At 38.5% G+C, this 15,062-nt stretch overlaps 1 protein-coding gene across 1 annotated transcript in view; it reads right to left on the minus strand.

The window, feature by feature from the left end:
* Window positions 1–15,062, minus strand: part of LOC149543175 (Transducin/WD40 repeat-like superfamily protein) — a 268,058-nt gene that overhangs the window by 215,571 nt on the left and 37,425 nt on the right. Inside the window, exon 4 of the mRNA XM_089798064.1 lies at window positions 13,495–13,588. Coding sequence (XP_089654190.1) covers window positions 13,495–13,588 — 94 coding nt within the window. The remainder of the gene's footprint in view (window positions 1–13,494; window positions 13,589–15,062) is intronic.

Consider the following 15,062-nt stretch of genomic DNA (forward strand, 5'->3'; position numbering starts at 1 on the left):
AAATTTCAAATCCACTTTATAAAGCCTCCAATTTTCTCAACAACACTAAAATGCTAATTTGTTTCTTTACCTTGGATGGATAGGGCTATGTCTATTTCAAGTTTTTCTAACATCTGCCAAAATATCGCTATATGTCATGAGTTTTTGCATGGACTCCGCAAATACTCACCCAAAACTCACTACAAGAACTTGAATTCTCCTGCAATATTTCAAGCCAAAAACATCTTGCAAGAAATTAAACTATTGCTGGAACTCCACCTTTAGATTTCCTTTTTTGTAATCTTGACCTTTTTCTTTGGAGCATAATCCCTGATTATTCTACCAGTTTCTTGTTGAAGAATGCTTCAAATTTGTCCATCAAGATCTATTCATCCAATTTAAAACTATGCCATTTCAAAGAGACAAATCAACTGAAGACTCTGTTTGGACATTCCTTATAGCTTAAAAGAATCAATGAGACAAGATATCCTCACCAAAATCATCCAACTCATTTGGCACCTACTTGAATATGAATTCTCTTAGCTGATCCAAGGTCATTTTGCTGTTTCTCTTTCATGCCCTTGGCAATTTGCCCAAAAAAATCCTTTAAGTCAAAATACCTATTCTTGCGATAAAACTTGAGGTTGAAATTAATAATTTGGTACCATATTTTTGGCATCCATGGTATTTAAATACTTATATGGCCAGATCTAAATAGGAATAATAGCTCCCAATTCGTATTTCTCCAGCAATATTTATGTGTAACCAACAATTGCCTACAATATTCCATCAAAAGAATTTTATCACTTGAGTACCGGGGAAGCTTGTAGGGATATGACTCAAATCCACATACTTCAATGTAAGTAGAAGTAGGAAACTTAATGAACAAAAATTTGTTAGAAATATGGGTAGAGACAAGATAACAAAATGCCAAAATAATCAAAACAAAATATTGCATGTTTCATACTTCCATTCAAATACATAAAATATGCATAGGATTTGTATTTCCTATATTATAGGAAATGTCCTACAACAAATCATAGTCGATGCAACTAACAAACTCCTTAACATATGAGTCGTAAAAAACAACTCATAATACTAATAAACATTTGCTATAATTTAAGTTTTTTCTCAATTTAATATTTGTTACACATTATTAAACATGTGAACATTAATAATACATTTCCCAACATTCCCTCCTTGGTGTGAAGTTTGAAAATGGTAGAACTCGCACCCTCCATCTTTAACAAGCCCAACTCTTGTGGGTCACGATCTTGATTGAAAAGGAAGTCTCTCATTCCATGGTTCTGAATGGCTTACCACAAACTTGATGTGAACAAAAACCCATCAACTATAAACCTCGTGTGGTTTTTTGGATCCTCCCACAAACCCTTTCAAGATCCATGAACTAACTTACCCTGTCGCTTTTGTTTGCCAATATGCTTGTACATCAAGAAAGTTCTATAGAAATAAACATATCAACAATCTTTAAAAACCCATACTAGAAAAGGTTTTACATTACTTTCTAGAAAAACACAATGTTCTTAATTGTAGTCCCTGTTACTGATTGCTAACACTCGATATTGAACAACATAGACAACCACCACTACCATTGGAAGCTGCCCTTGACTTAGTCATTTTGACACAAAATGGGAATGAAACATTGGTTATTATTCATCCCAACAATGTGAAATCTCCACTTATTCACACAATCAGGAATGCTATAAAGCAAATCATATCATGTTCCATACTATATCTGGATCTTGTTGTCTAGACCTTGTCGCACATGATCACCGTTGCCAATGAACATATTCATTGAATCATAGTTAGTAAACTCTTTGAATAATCCCCGAGCTGCCAAGTACTCTCTATTATTCTTGTCAGGCAAGTAATCACAAGTTTAACTCTCACATTTTTAAAAACCAAAAAACCATGGGTAAAAATGTTGTTGCAGGTGAAACGCTGGTTAAAATGTATTTTTCACATGTTTTTACTACATATCCATGCATTTTCTATTTCAAGATGTTAAATTTTAATTTAATATATTTTGTAAATGAATTTTACAAAACAAATGTGTTCCTTTAAGAGATTTTAGATTTTAGTTCTTTCTAAGTTGTCAATTTTTTCCTGAGTTTTTGTCAAGTTTTCTCGAGGTTTTTGTCGAATTAAGAATGTTGAGCTTGTTGTGTACTCTTCAACTCTAAGTCTGCAAACTATGCATTGAATGATCATCTTTCAACAAAGTACAGCAGTCAGAGGATCATCACAATCAAATGACCTCTATAGTCATCTACTCTCCAATACAATCAGTTTTTCCAACATTTGCACACCATACCAAAAAGTATAGAAAATGAAATGCCACCAAAATTAATTAAGCCCCATTGTAAATTGGTGATTTACGAGAGAACATTGATTGTCCTTCCTTCATTGCCTCTAGCCTTCAACTATTTGTTGCTAACTCAGCCAAATTTGACCATGAGACTCATATATATATATAATCTTAATCCAATGTCGATCACTACCAAAAATGCATTCATAAAGCAATATTTATTTTTACTTTTGACTTTGAAGACACAATGATAATGACAAAATTTATAAAAAAATATGGAATGGTGCAAAGTCTATAAACCTAGAAACAAATAATAAAGTCTAAAAGACTATGCACTAAAAAACAATGATTAAAAGAAAACCTAGAAAACTAAAATCTAAATCATCATGATAGACTCATTGACAGAATTTAATGTTCTAGTCTCACTAAACTTTACGAAAAAATTAAAAAACCAATAATAAAAATACAAACAAACTTCAAAGACCAAACCAATTTCTTTTACATTGATGTCATGTATTTCAATTGATAAAATCTTTAGCCTCCAAAAGTGGTGATGCACTGTATTTCAATGTACTAAATAGATTTCAATACCTAGCACAAAAGTCACGGCTTGCAAATAAAAATGGTATGCCTTGTACATACAAGCTGATCAACGCACGGCCCCTTCAACTAGCTTCATACATCAAGGACAAGGAAACACAGCCTTGTGAAGTAACTGCCAAACAAAAGAGATTTGCAAAGAAACAATGTGTTCTTGCGTAATATCCTTTTTTGGGACTTCACTTATCCGGAATTTCTCAATTAGGATTTGAATTGGAGTGTTCCCTAATAGGATTAGTTATTTATCTCATTAGATTTAAGCTATTTTTAACACTCATATCCAACATTATTATGTAATGTTCCATTATAAAATAAATTATTTATAAAACTATTGTTAATGGGCCGATTGATTTAATATATCTCGGACCCATTTTTATTTTGGTTCCATAGTTTGTGTCGCCGTCGGCTATCTTTGTACACCCTCTTAAAGTTTTCCCGATAGGTATTTAAGCATAGCTTGTAGGTAGTCTTTAGGTATGCATTTTTGGATTATTTCTCTGTACTGCGAATTCCAGTTGGGATTTCTCTGTTGTTCGCCATTTCAGAAAAGGAAGACCTTCCCTACTTGGCTATACTAGTTTCAGTGGGATTCAACCCTCACCCTATTCCGTCATTGCATGTAATACTTCGCTTGGATCTGGCAAATCAGAGAACCATTTCTTGGCAAATATCAATTGAAGGATTATTTGTGTTCAATCTCCATTCTTGTTTGGCATTATGTGATGTATTCGAGATTAATAGTTAAGTATAGATCGGAAATCGTTCCTTCTCCATATCCCATCCACAACTCATAATACTCAGTGCACACACTGTACTTCCCATTACATCATCTTGTCTGCTTTCCATACGGCCCCCCATCTGTACAACCTCTCCTGCAACACCATACGGCCAAAGCTCCTAACATATGTCTTTCCATTGTCTCCTGCTCCCCCTCTAGCCACTGTACAGCCATCTAGGCCTATTGTACGGTCTTTCCCTTCTCTCTTGCTCCCCCCTCTAGCCTCCGTACAATCATCTAGGCCTACCGTACGGCCTTTTCTTGTCTCCTGCTCCACCTCCAGTCACCATACGACCAACTCTCTCCTTCGTACAACCCTCCCTCCCTACCGTACGGCCTTCATCTGTACAACATCCACTTCCAATTTTTCACACCATACAGCCATCACCACTTGCATACCGTATAGCATCTGGATGCCCATTGTTACTTACCATACGATCCTCATTAACTGACTTCCACACGTCATACAATTCACCAGTACCCCACATATCTGTACAAGATCATCCATTGTCACGTACGGCCATACATTCGTCTGGTATCATACCTTATGGTTGAAATTTCCAGGTGAATTTGAAGTAGGAACATTACAGTGGTATCAAAACTTCGATCCTGCTAGCCTGTGGACAGTGAATGAGAGTTTATAGCCGGAAGAGAAGGACGTATTCCATTGATAGAATGGCTGCCAAACCGGAACCAACAGTTGCCGAACTCGTGGCACTACTGAGGGAACTTGCCAGGAATCAAGCACAGATCACTAATACTCAGCGACTCATGGAAGAGACTCTCAAGAAGTTGTCAGACAATAAAATATTTGGAGAACAGAATGGTCACAGCATGGACCCGGTGTTGGGCAAATCAAACCCTCATCTAGCATGCTCTCGACTTTCCATGTCATCCATTCCCCCACGGACAGAGGCACCACACGAAGGGAAACAACCAACCTTTGAAGAGATGCAAGAACAACTGAGAGAAGACTAGAAAAATGAAAATTTTGAGGATATATCCTACAAAGATTACGCTGATCTCAGAATAAGATATTCGATAGGCGAAAACTGAGGATACTTTAACAATGATCTCAAAAGAAAGTTGAGTAAAGTAAATCTGTCTCCATTTGACAGATTCGGATCCATATCTACGCAAGTGTGGGTAATGAAGGCCGATACTTACTTCCAGTTGAATCCTATGCCAAAAGAAGAAGGAATCAAATTTGCGGCATTGCACTTGGAGGGAGTTGCGCATGAATGGTGGCATCACGACACTATCACACTGGGGCATGATCAAACAACTATTTACACGAAATTCACTAAGAGATTGATAGAGCAATCTGATGGTAAAGATCTAGAACTCAATTTCAAAGATTTGGCAAAGCTAAGACAAACTGGATCGGTCGACCAATACATTGCGGAATTTCAAAAACTCTCTGTGTTGGTCACGGACATTTCTGAAAGAAAACGGATAATGCTCTTCATGGATGAACTGACAGAACCACCAAAAGGTTGGGTAAAAGGTTTCAATCCTACCACCCTGTCAGAGGCTATTAAGAAGGCATGGAGCATGGCATCATCATCGACATCATCCTTTGGAAGTTACTCACACCCCAAACCACCGACGTTTTCGAGGGACAAAGCTAATAAACCTCTGCCCAGGAAGCCATCATTGGACAAAGCTACCAAATAGGAACTCTGAAAGAAGAAATTATGTTTCAACTACAAGGGACGGTGGGAACTTGGCCACAGATGCCTCGGAAAAGGAAAAATACACTACATTGAGGTCATGTCCGATGATGAGGATGAACAGGAAGAAACGCTCGCCGAAGACAACCAACATCACGACAACACCGACATGGTTAGTTTGAACTGTACGAAAAGAATTGCAGCTTTGGTACGGTGCGGAGGAACTATTGCCCTAGCTAGTAGCTCGAGATGCACAGTTTTTCGTGTATGGGGTACCCTTCAAGGACAAAGGGTTACGGTGATGCTGAATAGCAGAGCCATTCTAAATTTCATAAACTCATCTCTAGTGAAGGGAAGAGGTCTACCTACGGAGACGCATGCAGGATACCATGTCAAGGTTGTCGGAAGGACTCTTCTGCCATGCACGCACCTTGTTCCTCAACTAAGTATCACAATGGCAAATCAAACGATGACCGAGGATTTCTTCATAGTGGACCTTGATGATATGGAGGTTATTCTAGGCATACAATGGATGGAGACACTTGATGAATACACTCAAAGTTTCAAACAAATGGATTTCACTTTCGTTATTGATGGAAAGAAGGTTGTTCTCCGCGGAATGGCAAATGAGGGTCCGAAGGAAGGAAGTTTCTGCACATCAGATAGAGGCAATTTTTTGGTGAGATGACGTTGCTTGGGCCACAATTTGTTTTGTTTTGACAGAACCTATAAAAGGGCAAAGGACACCTTTCCAAGATGACGATCTCCAAAAGATTCTGAGCAACCACGATAAAGTTTTTATAGACATTCCTACCAACATACCACCACATCGTGGGTTTAAACATACAATCAAGTTGGAAGTAGGAGCCAAACCGGTCATAACCACACCTGACTGCCATCCCGAGAAGTTCAAAGATGAGATTGAAAAGACGATTCAAGAACTGCTAGAGGAAGGATGGATCCATCCCAGTTTTAGCCCTTTCACGTCATCGGTGGTATTGGTCAAAAAGGACGGGACAATGCGCATGTGTGTGGACTACCGTGCGTTGAACAAAAAAAAATAAAGAATAGATATCCCATTCCAAGGATAGATGAATTGCTGGACGAATTACATGGTGCAGTCTATTTTTCGAAAATAGATCTTCGTTTCGAATATCATCAAATCTGCATGAGGGAAGAAGACATAGAAAAGACAGTCTTTCATTGTCACTACGGGCATTATGAGTTTTTGGTCATGCCATTCGGATTGACAAATGCACCTACTACATTTCAATCATGCATGAATCGCATCTTCAACAAACAATTGCGTAAGTAGTTATTGGTATTTTTTTATGATCTTATTTATAGGACATGGGAGGAGCACCTGAAGCATCTGGAGGAAGTCCTAAGGATCATAGAGGGACAGTCTTTGTTCGCCAAGCAATCCAAGTGTGAATTCGGTATGATAGAAATATTGTACCTGGGACATGTCAATAAATATGGAGTTCGAGTTCATCGGGAGAAGATTCAGGCTACCCTTGATTGGACTCCCCCAAAATCACTCTCGGAATTGTGAGGGTTTTTCAAACTATGCAGTTATTACCAGAGGTTCGTTAAAGGATTCTCTTAGCTCAATGCACCCTTAACGAATCTTACAAGGAAGGGGTCTTTCCAATGGAACGAAAAGGCGCAACTCACTTTTGATAAACTGAAAGAGGCAATGAGCACTTGTGTCGTACTTGCATTACCTAATTTCACACGACCATTCATTTTGGAATGCGACGCATCCAAAGAAGGTATTGGCGTGGTACTGATGTAGGATAGACACCCCATAGCTTATGAGAGCAGGAAGCTTACACAAACGGAACACCTATATTCTATCTACGACAAAGAGATGTTGGCCATTGTACATGCACTAACCAAGTTTTGGCAGCATCTGATGGGTGCCAAGTTTGTCGTCCATACGGATCACAACAGTTTGAGATATTTTTTGGAGCAACGAGACTTGAACGAGAGGCAACAGAAATGGGTAAGCAAGGTTCAAGCTTTTGATTTTGACATTGAATATGTGAAAGGAAAGAACAATGTGGTTGTAGATGCCTTGTCCAAGAAACCCGTTATCTGCTCACTAAGCCAAATTTCAACTGACTGGAAGGCACATTTGTTTGTAGAATATTCCAAAAACACATTTGCCTCTGAGCTAATGGATGGCAACACCCAAGATGATCAATAAAAAGTGGTGGATGACATTATCTACTATAAGAAGCGGATATTTTTAGTGCTGGAATCCAAATTGAAGCAAAAAATCTTGAAGGAAGTACACGACTCACCCTTGGCAAGACACCCGAGTTTCCTAAAAACTTACAGAAGTCTCTAGGAGAGGTTTTCATGGAAAGGACTTAAAGGGGACATGTTGCAGTATGTAAGAGAGTGTGTAGTTTGCTAGCAGAACAAATCAAAACTTACTCTACCTGTCAGGTTATTGCAACCTCTACCAATTCCAGAACATAAGTGGGAAAGTATCTCGATGGATTTCATAATGGGGCTTCCTAAGGTGAACGAAAAGGATTATATTTTCGTGGTGGTTAACAGATTGACAAAGTACGTGCATTTCTTCGCCATCCCCTTAGATCTTCAGGCCGCACAAGTTGCCTATCTATTTTTTAGAAAAGTCTTTCGTCTGCACGGGTTACCCCAAAACATTGTCAGTGATTACGATGGGCAATTCATCAGTATCTTCTAGACAGAACTGTTTCAGATGGCAGGGACAGAATTGTCACCAAGTACTAGTTACCACCCGCAAACAGACGGACAAATGGAGATTGTAAACAAGTGGCTCGAAGGTTACCATCGGAACTACGTTTCGAAACGAGCATGGGTCAAATGGATACATCTAGGGGAATATTGCTACAATACCACGTACCACATGTCTCTCGGAATGGCACCATTCAAAGCTTTGTATGAGTACGAACCCCTTTCCTTCATTGACACAGTTCTGGGTGACAGCCATGCACCAAGGCCGAGGAACTGGCTTCAGGAGGGACAGGACATACTGAGATGCTTGAAGGAAAACTTACAGTGGGCACAAAATCAACAAAAGATGTATGCCGACAGACACAGAATGGAGAGGAGCTTCAAAGTAGGGGACTTGGTCTATCTCCAGCTCCAACCATATCGACAATCCTAATTGAAGGAAAAGGGAAAAGACAAATTGAAGCCACAATTTTATGGCCCATATTGTGTAGTTTGTTTCGTTGGTGACATTGCGTACGAGTTGGAAATTCTAGAGGGAAGTCGTATTCATAACGTCTTCCATGTTTCATGCCTGAAGAAGGCCATAGGGCAAAACGTCATGGTAGCCATAGACCTTCCACCACTCAATGAAGAAGGAAAGCTCATATTGGAGCCAGCCGAGATCATTGAAGTACGTGAGAAGACTCTGCAAAACCGCACGGTGAAGGAATATCTAGTGCGTTGGAAACACTTACCATTGGACGACGTGACGTGGGAGGGCGAGCACATTCTCCAGCACCCGACATTGTATTTGCTTGAGGTCAAGCAAAATTTGGGACGAGAGGACTGCAATGTTCCCTTTATAAAATAAATCATTTATAAAACTATTGTTAATGGGCCGATTGATTTAATATATCTCGAACCCATTTTTATTTTGTTTTTATAGTTTGTGTCTTTGTCAGCTATCTTTGTACACCCTCGAAAAGTTTTCCCTGAAGGGTATTTAAGAACGGCTTGTAGGTAGTCTTTAGGTATGCGTTTTTGGATTATTTCTTCATACTGCGAATTCCAATTGGGAATTCTCTGTAGTTCACCATTTTGGAAGTGGAAGACCTTCTCTACTTGGCAATACTAGTTTCGGTGGAACTCAACCCTCACCCTATTCTGTCGTTGCATATAATACTTCGCTCGGATCTGGCAAATCAAAGCACCATTTCTTGGCAAATATCAATTGAAGGATTATTCGTGTTCAATCTCCATCCTTGTTTGGTATTATCTGATGTATTTGGGATTAATAGTTAAGTATAGATCGGAAATCATTCCTTCTCCATATCTCATCCATAACTCGTAATACTCAGTGCACACACCGTACTTCCTATTGCATCATCCTATCTACTTTTCATACGGCCCCCCATTCATATGGCCTCTCCTGCAACACCATATAGCCAAGCCTCCTACCATACAACTTTCCCTTGTCTCCTGCTCCCCCTCTAGCCACCGTACGGCCTTTCCCTTGTCTCTTGCTCCCCCCTCTAGCCACCATACAGCCATCTAGGCCTACCGTACGACCTTTCCTAGTCTCCTGCTCCACCTCCAATCACCGTACAACCAAATCTCTCCTCCATACGGCCCTCCCTCCCTACCATACAACCTTCATCCGTACAGCATCCACTTCCAGTTTCCACATCGTACGGCCATCACCACTTGCATACCGTACGACATTTGGATGCCCATTGTTGCTTATCGTACAGCCCTCATTAATTGACTTCCACACGCCGTACAATTCGCCAGTACCCACATATTCGTACAAGATCATCCATTGTCACATACGGCCATACATTCGTCTGGTATCATACCTAATGGTTGAAATTTTCGGGTGAATTTGAAGGAGGAACATTACATATTACTGATTCATCCCAAAGATGGAAGGAGTTGATGTTATCCAAGTTGCCTAGACACCCCTATCAATGGATTCTCTCAAAGTTTACAGATCCAAGCCCTTAAGCCTTTCTTGATGCAAGGCGCTCAAGGTTGTTGATCCCCACCCTATCTTGGGACAAAGATCTATTACTTGGAATTTATACAAGCCCACATCACAACCTTACCTTATTAGCCAAATAGCAAGAGACTAAGTATTAATACATATATTTATATAAATCTGATTTAGTTATCAATACCATTTGTAATGCCCCTTGATTCGGTTTAGTCCAAATTAATACAAATCAAGGATCTTACTATCCATGATCATTACATTCATGCTAACTTTATTATTATTTTTGTTTAAGAAGGATGCTTTGCATGTAATCAGATTTCTTGGATACCAATGCTCGATAGGATCTCCCTAAAAGTTTACAAATCACGTCCTTGAACCTTTCTTGGGACGATGCCCTCAAGGCGCTTAGGGTCACTAATCCCCAACTTACTTCGGATCAACCAATTGGCTAGAACTTACTCTAGCCCCTCCCTAAATACATCTCTAATCTCCTTCTCAAATACTATCTGTCGATGTATATGTATTAACTATGATTAGAAAGAGATTCAGGTTTCTCTATTTACTAAAATGTAATTATATATTTGTAAACACATAAATTGGTGCCTATTAAGATTGTTTGATTGTTCAAGAATAATATTTGTTTATATCATTACTCTTGTAAACTGGCACTACTCAATATTTCCTTTTTTATTTCCTTTTCACAATATTGTTGAATGATCCATAGTTGAAAAACTCAATTTGGCAATATTTCGACCAGCCCAAAAAACTTGAAAATCTCATAATCGCAAAAAAATTGGCAAAATATTCAGCAATAAATCAACACTTTGATTGATTATTTGAAAATATTCAATATATTAAAATGTTCTTAAACACACAAACACACATCGATTTTGTCGAACATATAACGATTTGAGAAATCCACCATATATTAATCAAAGTTTCGAGTTAAATAGTGACTCAGCAATTAACATTTAGTAGATTAACATAGTGATAGAATCATATACCAAAAAACAAATACAACATCTGAATAAAAATAGGTTCGATACATATAGATGTCAAACTCCATGAAACTACAACTTATGAATACATATTAAGTTCATGTTTCAGTATCAATGAAAACTAGATGTAAAAATCATAAAGTTGCATCTATGACTAAAGCTCAAAAGAGATCGTAGTTGTTGCGTGGGTGGTGTTTAAGTAGTTGCAGTTGCAACATCCTCAACAGGTGCCTGAATAGGTGCTTCAAGCTTAAGAGAAGCCTCTGACAGATAACCAAGCTCATCTTCCTCCTTCGTGCCACCACTTCCGCATCCCAGTCATCTACCTCCATCTCAAACTCAACTAGCTATGCATCAGTCAATAAAGGATCACCCACATGCACATCTGCATCCTCACCATCAAGAAGAGCAATCCAATCTATTGAATATGGATCACTGTTATCAAAGTCAAGTGTTGCATACAAAGGTTTCCCTTGCACCTTGTCATGCAAGCAAAGGTTGTACCGCACATGAACCAAGTCATTCAAGCGCTTCTTTGTGTGTATGTTCTCAAAAGTACTCAAGTTTCTCTCGCAACCAGAAGCACTACAGGGCTGAGATTAAATTCAAATGGCAAGCTTTTGAAGATTAGGCATTGTGGCACCATAATCTTCCTACCACAGATCTGTAAGGATTTACAAAAGTCATTTATATTGTGGCAAATATTCAATAATCTTAACAAGAAAAATAAATGGTATAATAAAACTAAACACATGTTCTTTTTACCTGGTTGCGGCGTGTATCTCTTATGTTTGCAACCTGGAGAAGAAAACAATGGCCCCTCTTCCCTCTTGTAGCTCTACAACTCATCAAGTACAAGGTTTGAAGGTCCAAATCAGCAACCAATCTTTGAATACATGTGTCCAAGCCAATTCGAACCTCTGCATCTGCTCTAAAACTGTCAGAGAAATAGAACTTTGGGTTCAAGTAGTAGACAGTTGCATGACTATGTTGATGGAGTTGTTGGTGTTTAATGTACAAGGTAAACAGATAATTATCGCATTAAGAGAACAGAATATAACACTAAATAGATACTTTATTCATATAAGCAGATATGCAATTCCAAGTACAATGGTGATTCATAAATCCATTCGGACGATGTACATATACTTCCCGAATGGGTGACTCAACCATCACGCAACCTTTCGGATACTATCTCTACCCGTTGGCTATAGTTTTACCAACATCATCCCCCCAAAAAGTAAAATCGTCTCCGAACGACAAAATAGAGACAATTTATACGTCAAAACCCAAAATATGACTCAAACTACTAATTATATCAAGACTCATAACAAACTAAGAAGCAGATGGATGCGTCCTTGGTAGTGTTGATGTGGTGGACGTCTTCTGTGGCCTAAGCTCATTCAGTTGTGCTCGTAGCTCACACACTTGCTTGGTTCGTATCTCCAAATTTGCTTCGGCCTGCGTCTGAATCTCCAAGGTTGATTGCATCATCTTGGCAATCTCTCCAAGCTCTACCTCCTTTTCTGTCGACTCTTGTTCTAGCTGACCCTTCTCCCGCCTAGCCTCATCTAGCTAAGCCATAAATGCTATCCTCTCAGACTCCCAAGCTGCTCTTCTGACTCTTGAGCTACTCTCTCTACAATTAGGTCCGCTTTCACTGCTAACTCCTCCTGAGCCCTCTTTGCCACTACCTGGTCTACCTAGCTCCTCCAAAGAGCATAATAAGCATCACGATATATCTGGACTACCTCACGAGTCAGAGTCTCTATGCACCTCTCCACAACCGGCTCTGGAGGTGGCCCAATCCTAGCGCATCTCCGAAGTCTCTACTCTAGTTCACCTGCATTCCTCAAAGCAAACTAAAAAGGCAGCTAAGCACCCTACTCTCATGAAGGATATGACGTGCTCCAACTCCTATATCACTAAATCCAAAGTATGTTTATGTGCAGAGATCACCACTTGGTGAGCCCGAGTCACTACATCAACTAGAAATGTCTCAACATCCTCTCCCATCAATGTCTTCGGCACCACTATAGGCTGTTGGGTACCCATAGCTGTCTTCACTGCTTCTATCATCCGCTCTGCAGTGCTATCCATCGAGGAGTGTGGTATCTCATCAATCTACATTCAGATATCAAATATCAAGACACCAAAGGATAACTTCAACATTTCAAGTCCATTTATGTCTTTATGGTTTTTTGAGATTTCCCCTTTCGCATTTTACTTGTGATGTGAGACAATTAGAAAAAAGTTGGTGTTTTCCTTTTGCTCTATAAATCATTTAAAGGGCTTCCATATGTGAAAGAACCAAAATACTGACGATAACCACACAGGAAAAGCATTTAATCTAAATTGTCTCAGTTCTTCAATTCATCAACACTAAGCTGCTACAGAACAACAGAAAATAAAATTTCAAGGGTACATTATACCTCAGAATTAATTTGGCTTGAAGCTCCTTGATGTCCTCTAGGACACCAGTCCAAAGCCCAGACAGATCCACCTACATTTAGTACAAAATCATTGCTGAACACAAAAAGACAAGTTTAAAGTTAGTAGCGGCACAAAATATAGATGAAAGGTAGAAGTAGAACACTGGCTGTAATGATTGGTATTTACAGAAGGTGGAAAACAAGTTATATGCAACCAATTAAATATGTCAAATTGTCAATAGAGCTTCATTTATTGAGCATAGCGTTTCACTAAATGTATTTATAATTATGGTTTGTGTTACTGCCACAATCCTAAAAGCAGTCTTGTTATAAATATTGCAAAAAGATTAAGAATTTACAATGAAGTATCAGTTGACCAGCATACATTCACAAGATATCCTCTTTGTGGTTCAAAGAAAAGCATATCTAGTGGACTAGTTGTAACCCCTCATCCTTCTGGTTAGTTCATCCTTGCAAGAACAGGTCTGAGTTTTAGTAGTTTCCAGAATATTTTCATTGACATAATGTGCTCTAGTATGAATCAAATGTGTATGAAGTATTCCTATACACTAGGTTACCAGTGTATGCCAATTTCTTTTGTGACACTAATTTTATTGCAGCTTAAGTAAAGAAAATTAACAATAACACATATAATGAACAGAAACTGGTCATCATTGTTATGTCTGTGCCATATGGTTGCTATTTATCTGTTTAAACTTCAAACTTTGAACTGCAAAGACAAAAAATCATCGAGGAAAAAACTAAACCCTCGTATGTTAGGTTGCAACAATCATAACAATCATACTCTAGATTACCTTTGTTAATATTTGGATTGAATTCGGCTAAGGTGAAATATCCCCTATAATCTTTATAAGGTGGATGTCAAAATGGCAAGTTGTAGGACATAATTATTTATGGCTCCTCAAAGGTACCTAAAGCTCTGGCCCAAATTGTGTCCATGCATTATGGGTGTGTGAGCTTGTCAATTGCCCCAAATATTCTCATATCCTCTGTTGCAACAACACTACAAGTCAATTGAAAAATTGCCCTAGTATCTCCACCCAAAATTCTTTCATAAAGAAAATGATACAGCTTTTGTACTCACCATTATTTGATCTTTTTGCCTATGTAATTTCCTCCTTCATAAACTCATTCACCTTTCAAGTCTGCTCGTGATTGATTTCTATGAGTATAATGTCCTGATCATAGAGTAAAAATAGAAAAGGTAATAGAATTGGAACACATTAATTTTCTATTTTATGCTTTTTGTTGATATGAGGCCATTTTGACCTAAAAGACAAGTCATTTTCTTCTTCTCTTTGCTCTAAACTCTCTTTGTCCCATTTTTGTATTTTGAAGGGCGCTTAGTATCTTTGAACGGGAATAAACATGGAGTGCTAGATAGCTTGCACAAAGGACATTTAAGCATTTAGCCCTATTCTTTAGTCTGTTAACAAATCTTTTCAAGATTTTGTAGAATTCTAATTTTTCAAGTTTGTGATGAATTTTTTAAGTTTTTTTTTTTCAAATTTCTTTTAGCAGGGAAAGACTTTGAGAGTTGTGAGGTC

The sequence above is a fragment of the Cupressus sempervirens genome, chromosome 8, assembly GCF_028749045.1.
Source record: "Cupressus sempervirens isolate cs-2001-9-10 chromosome 8, ASM2874904v1, whole genome shotgun sequence".
NCBI lineage: Eukaryota > Viridiplantae > Streptophyta > Pinopsida > Cupressales > Cupressaceae > Cupressus > Cupressus sempervirens.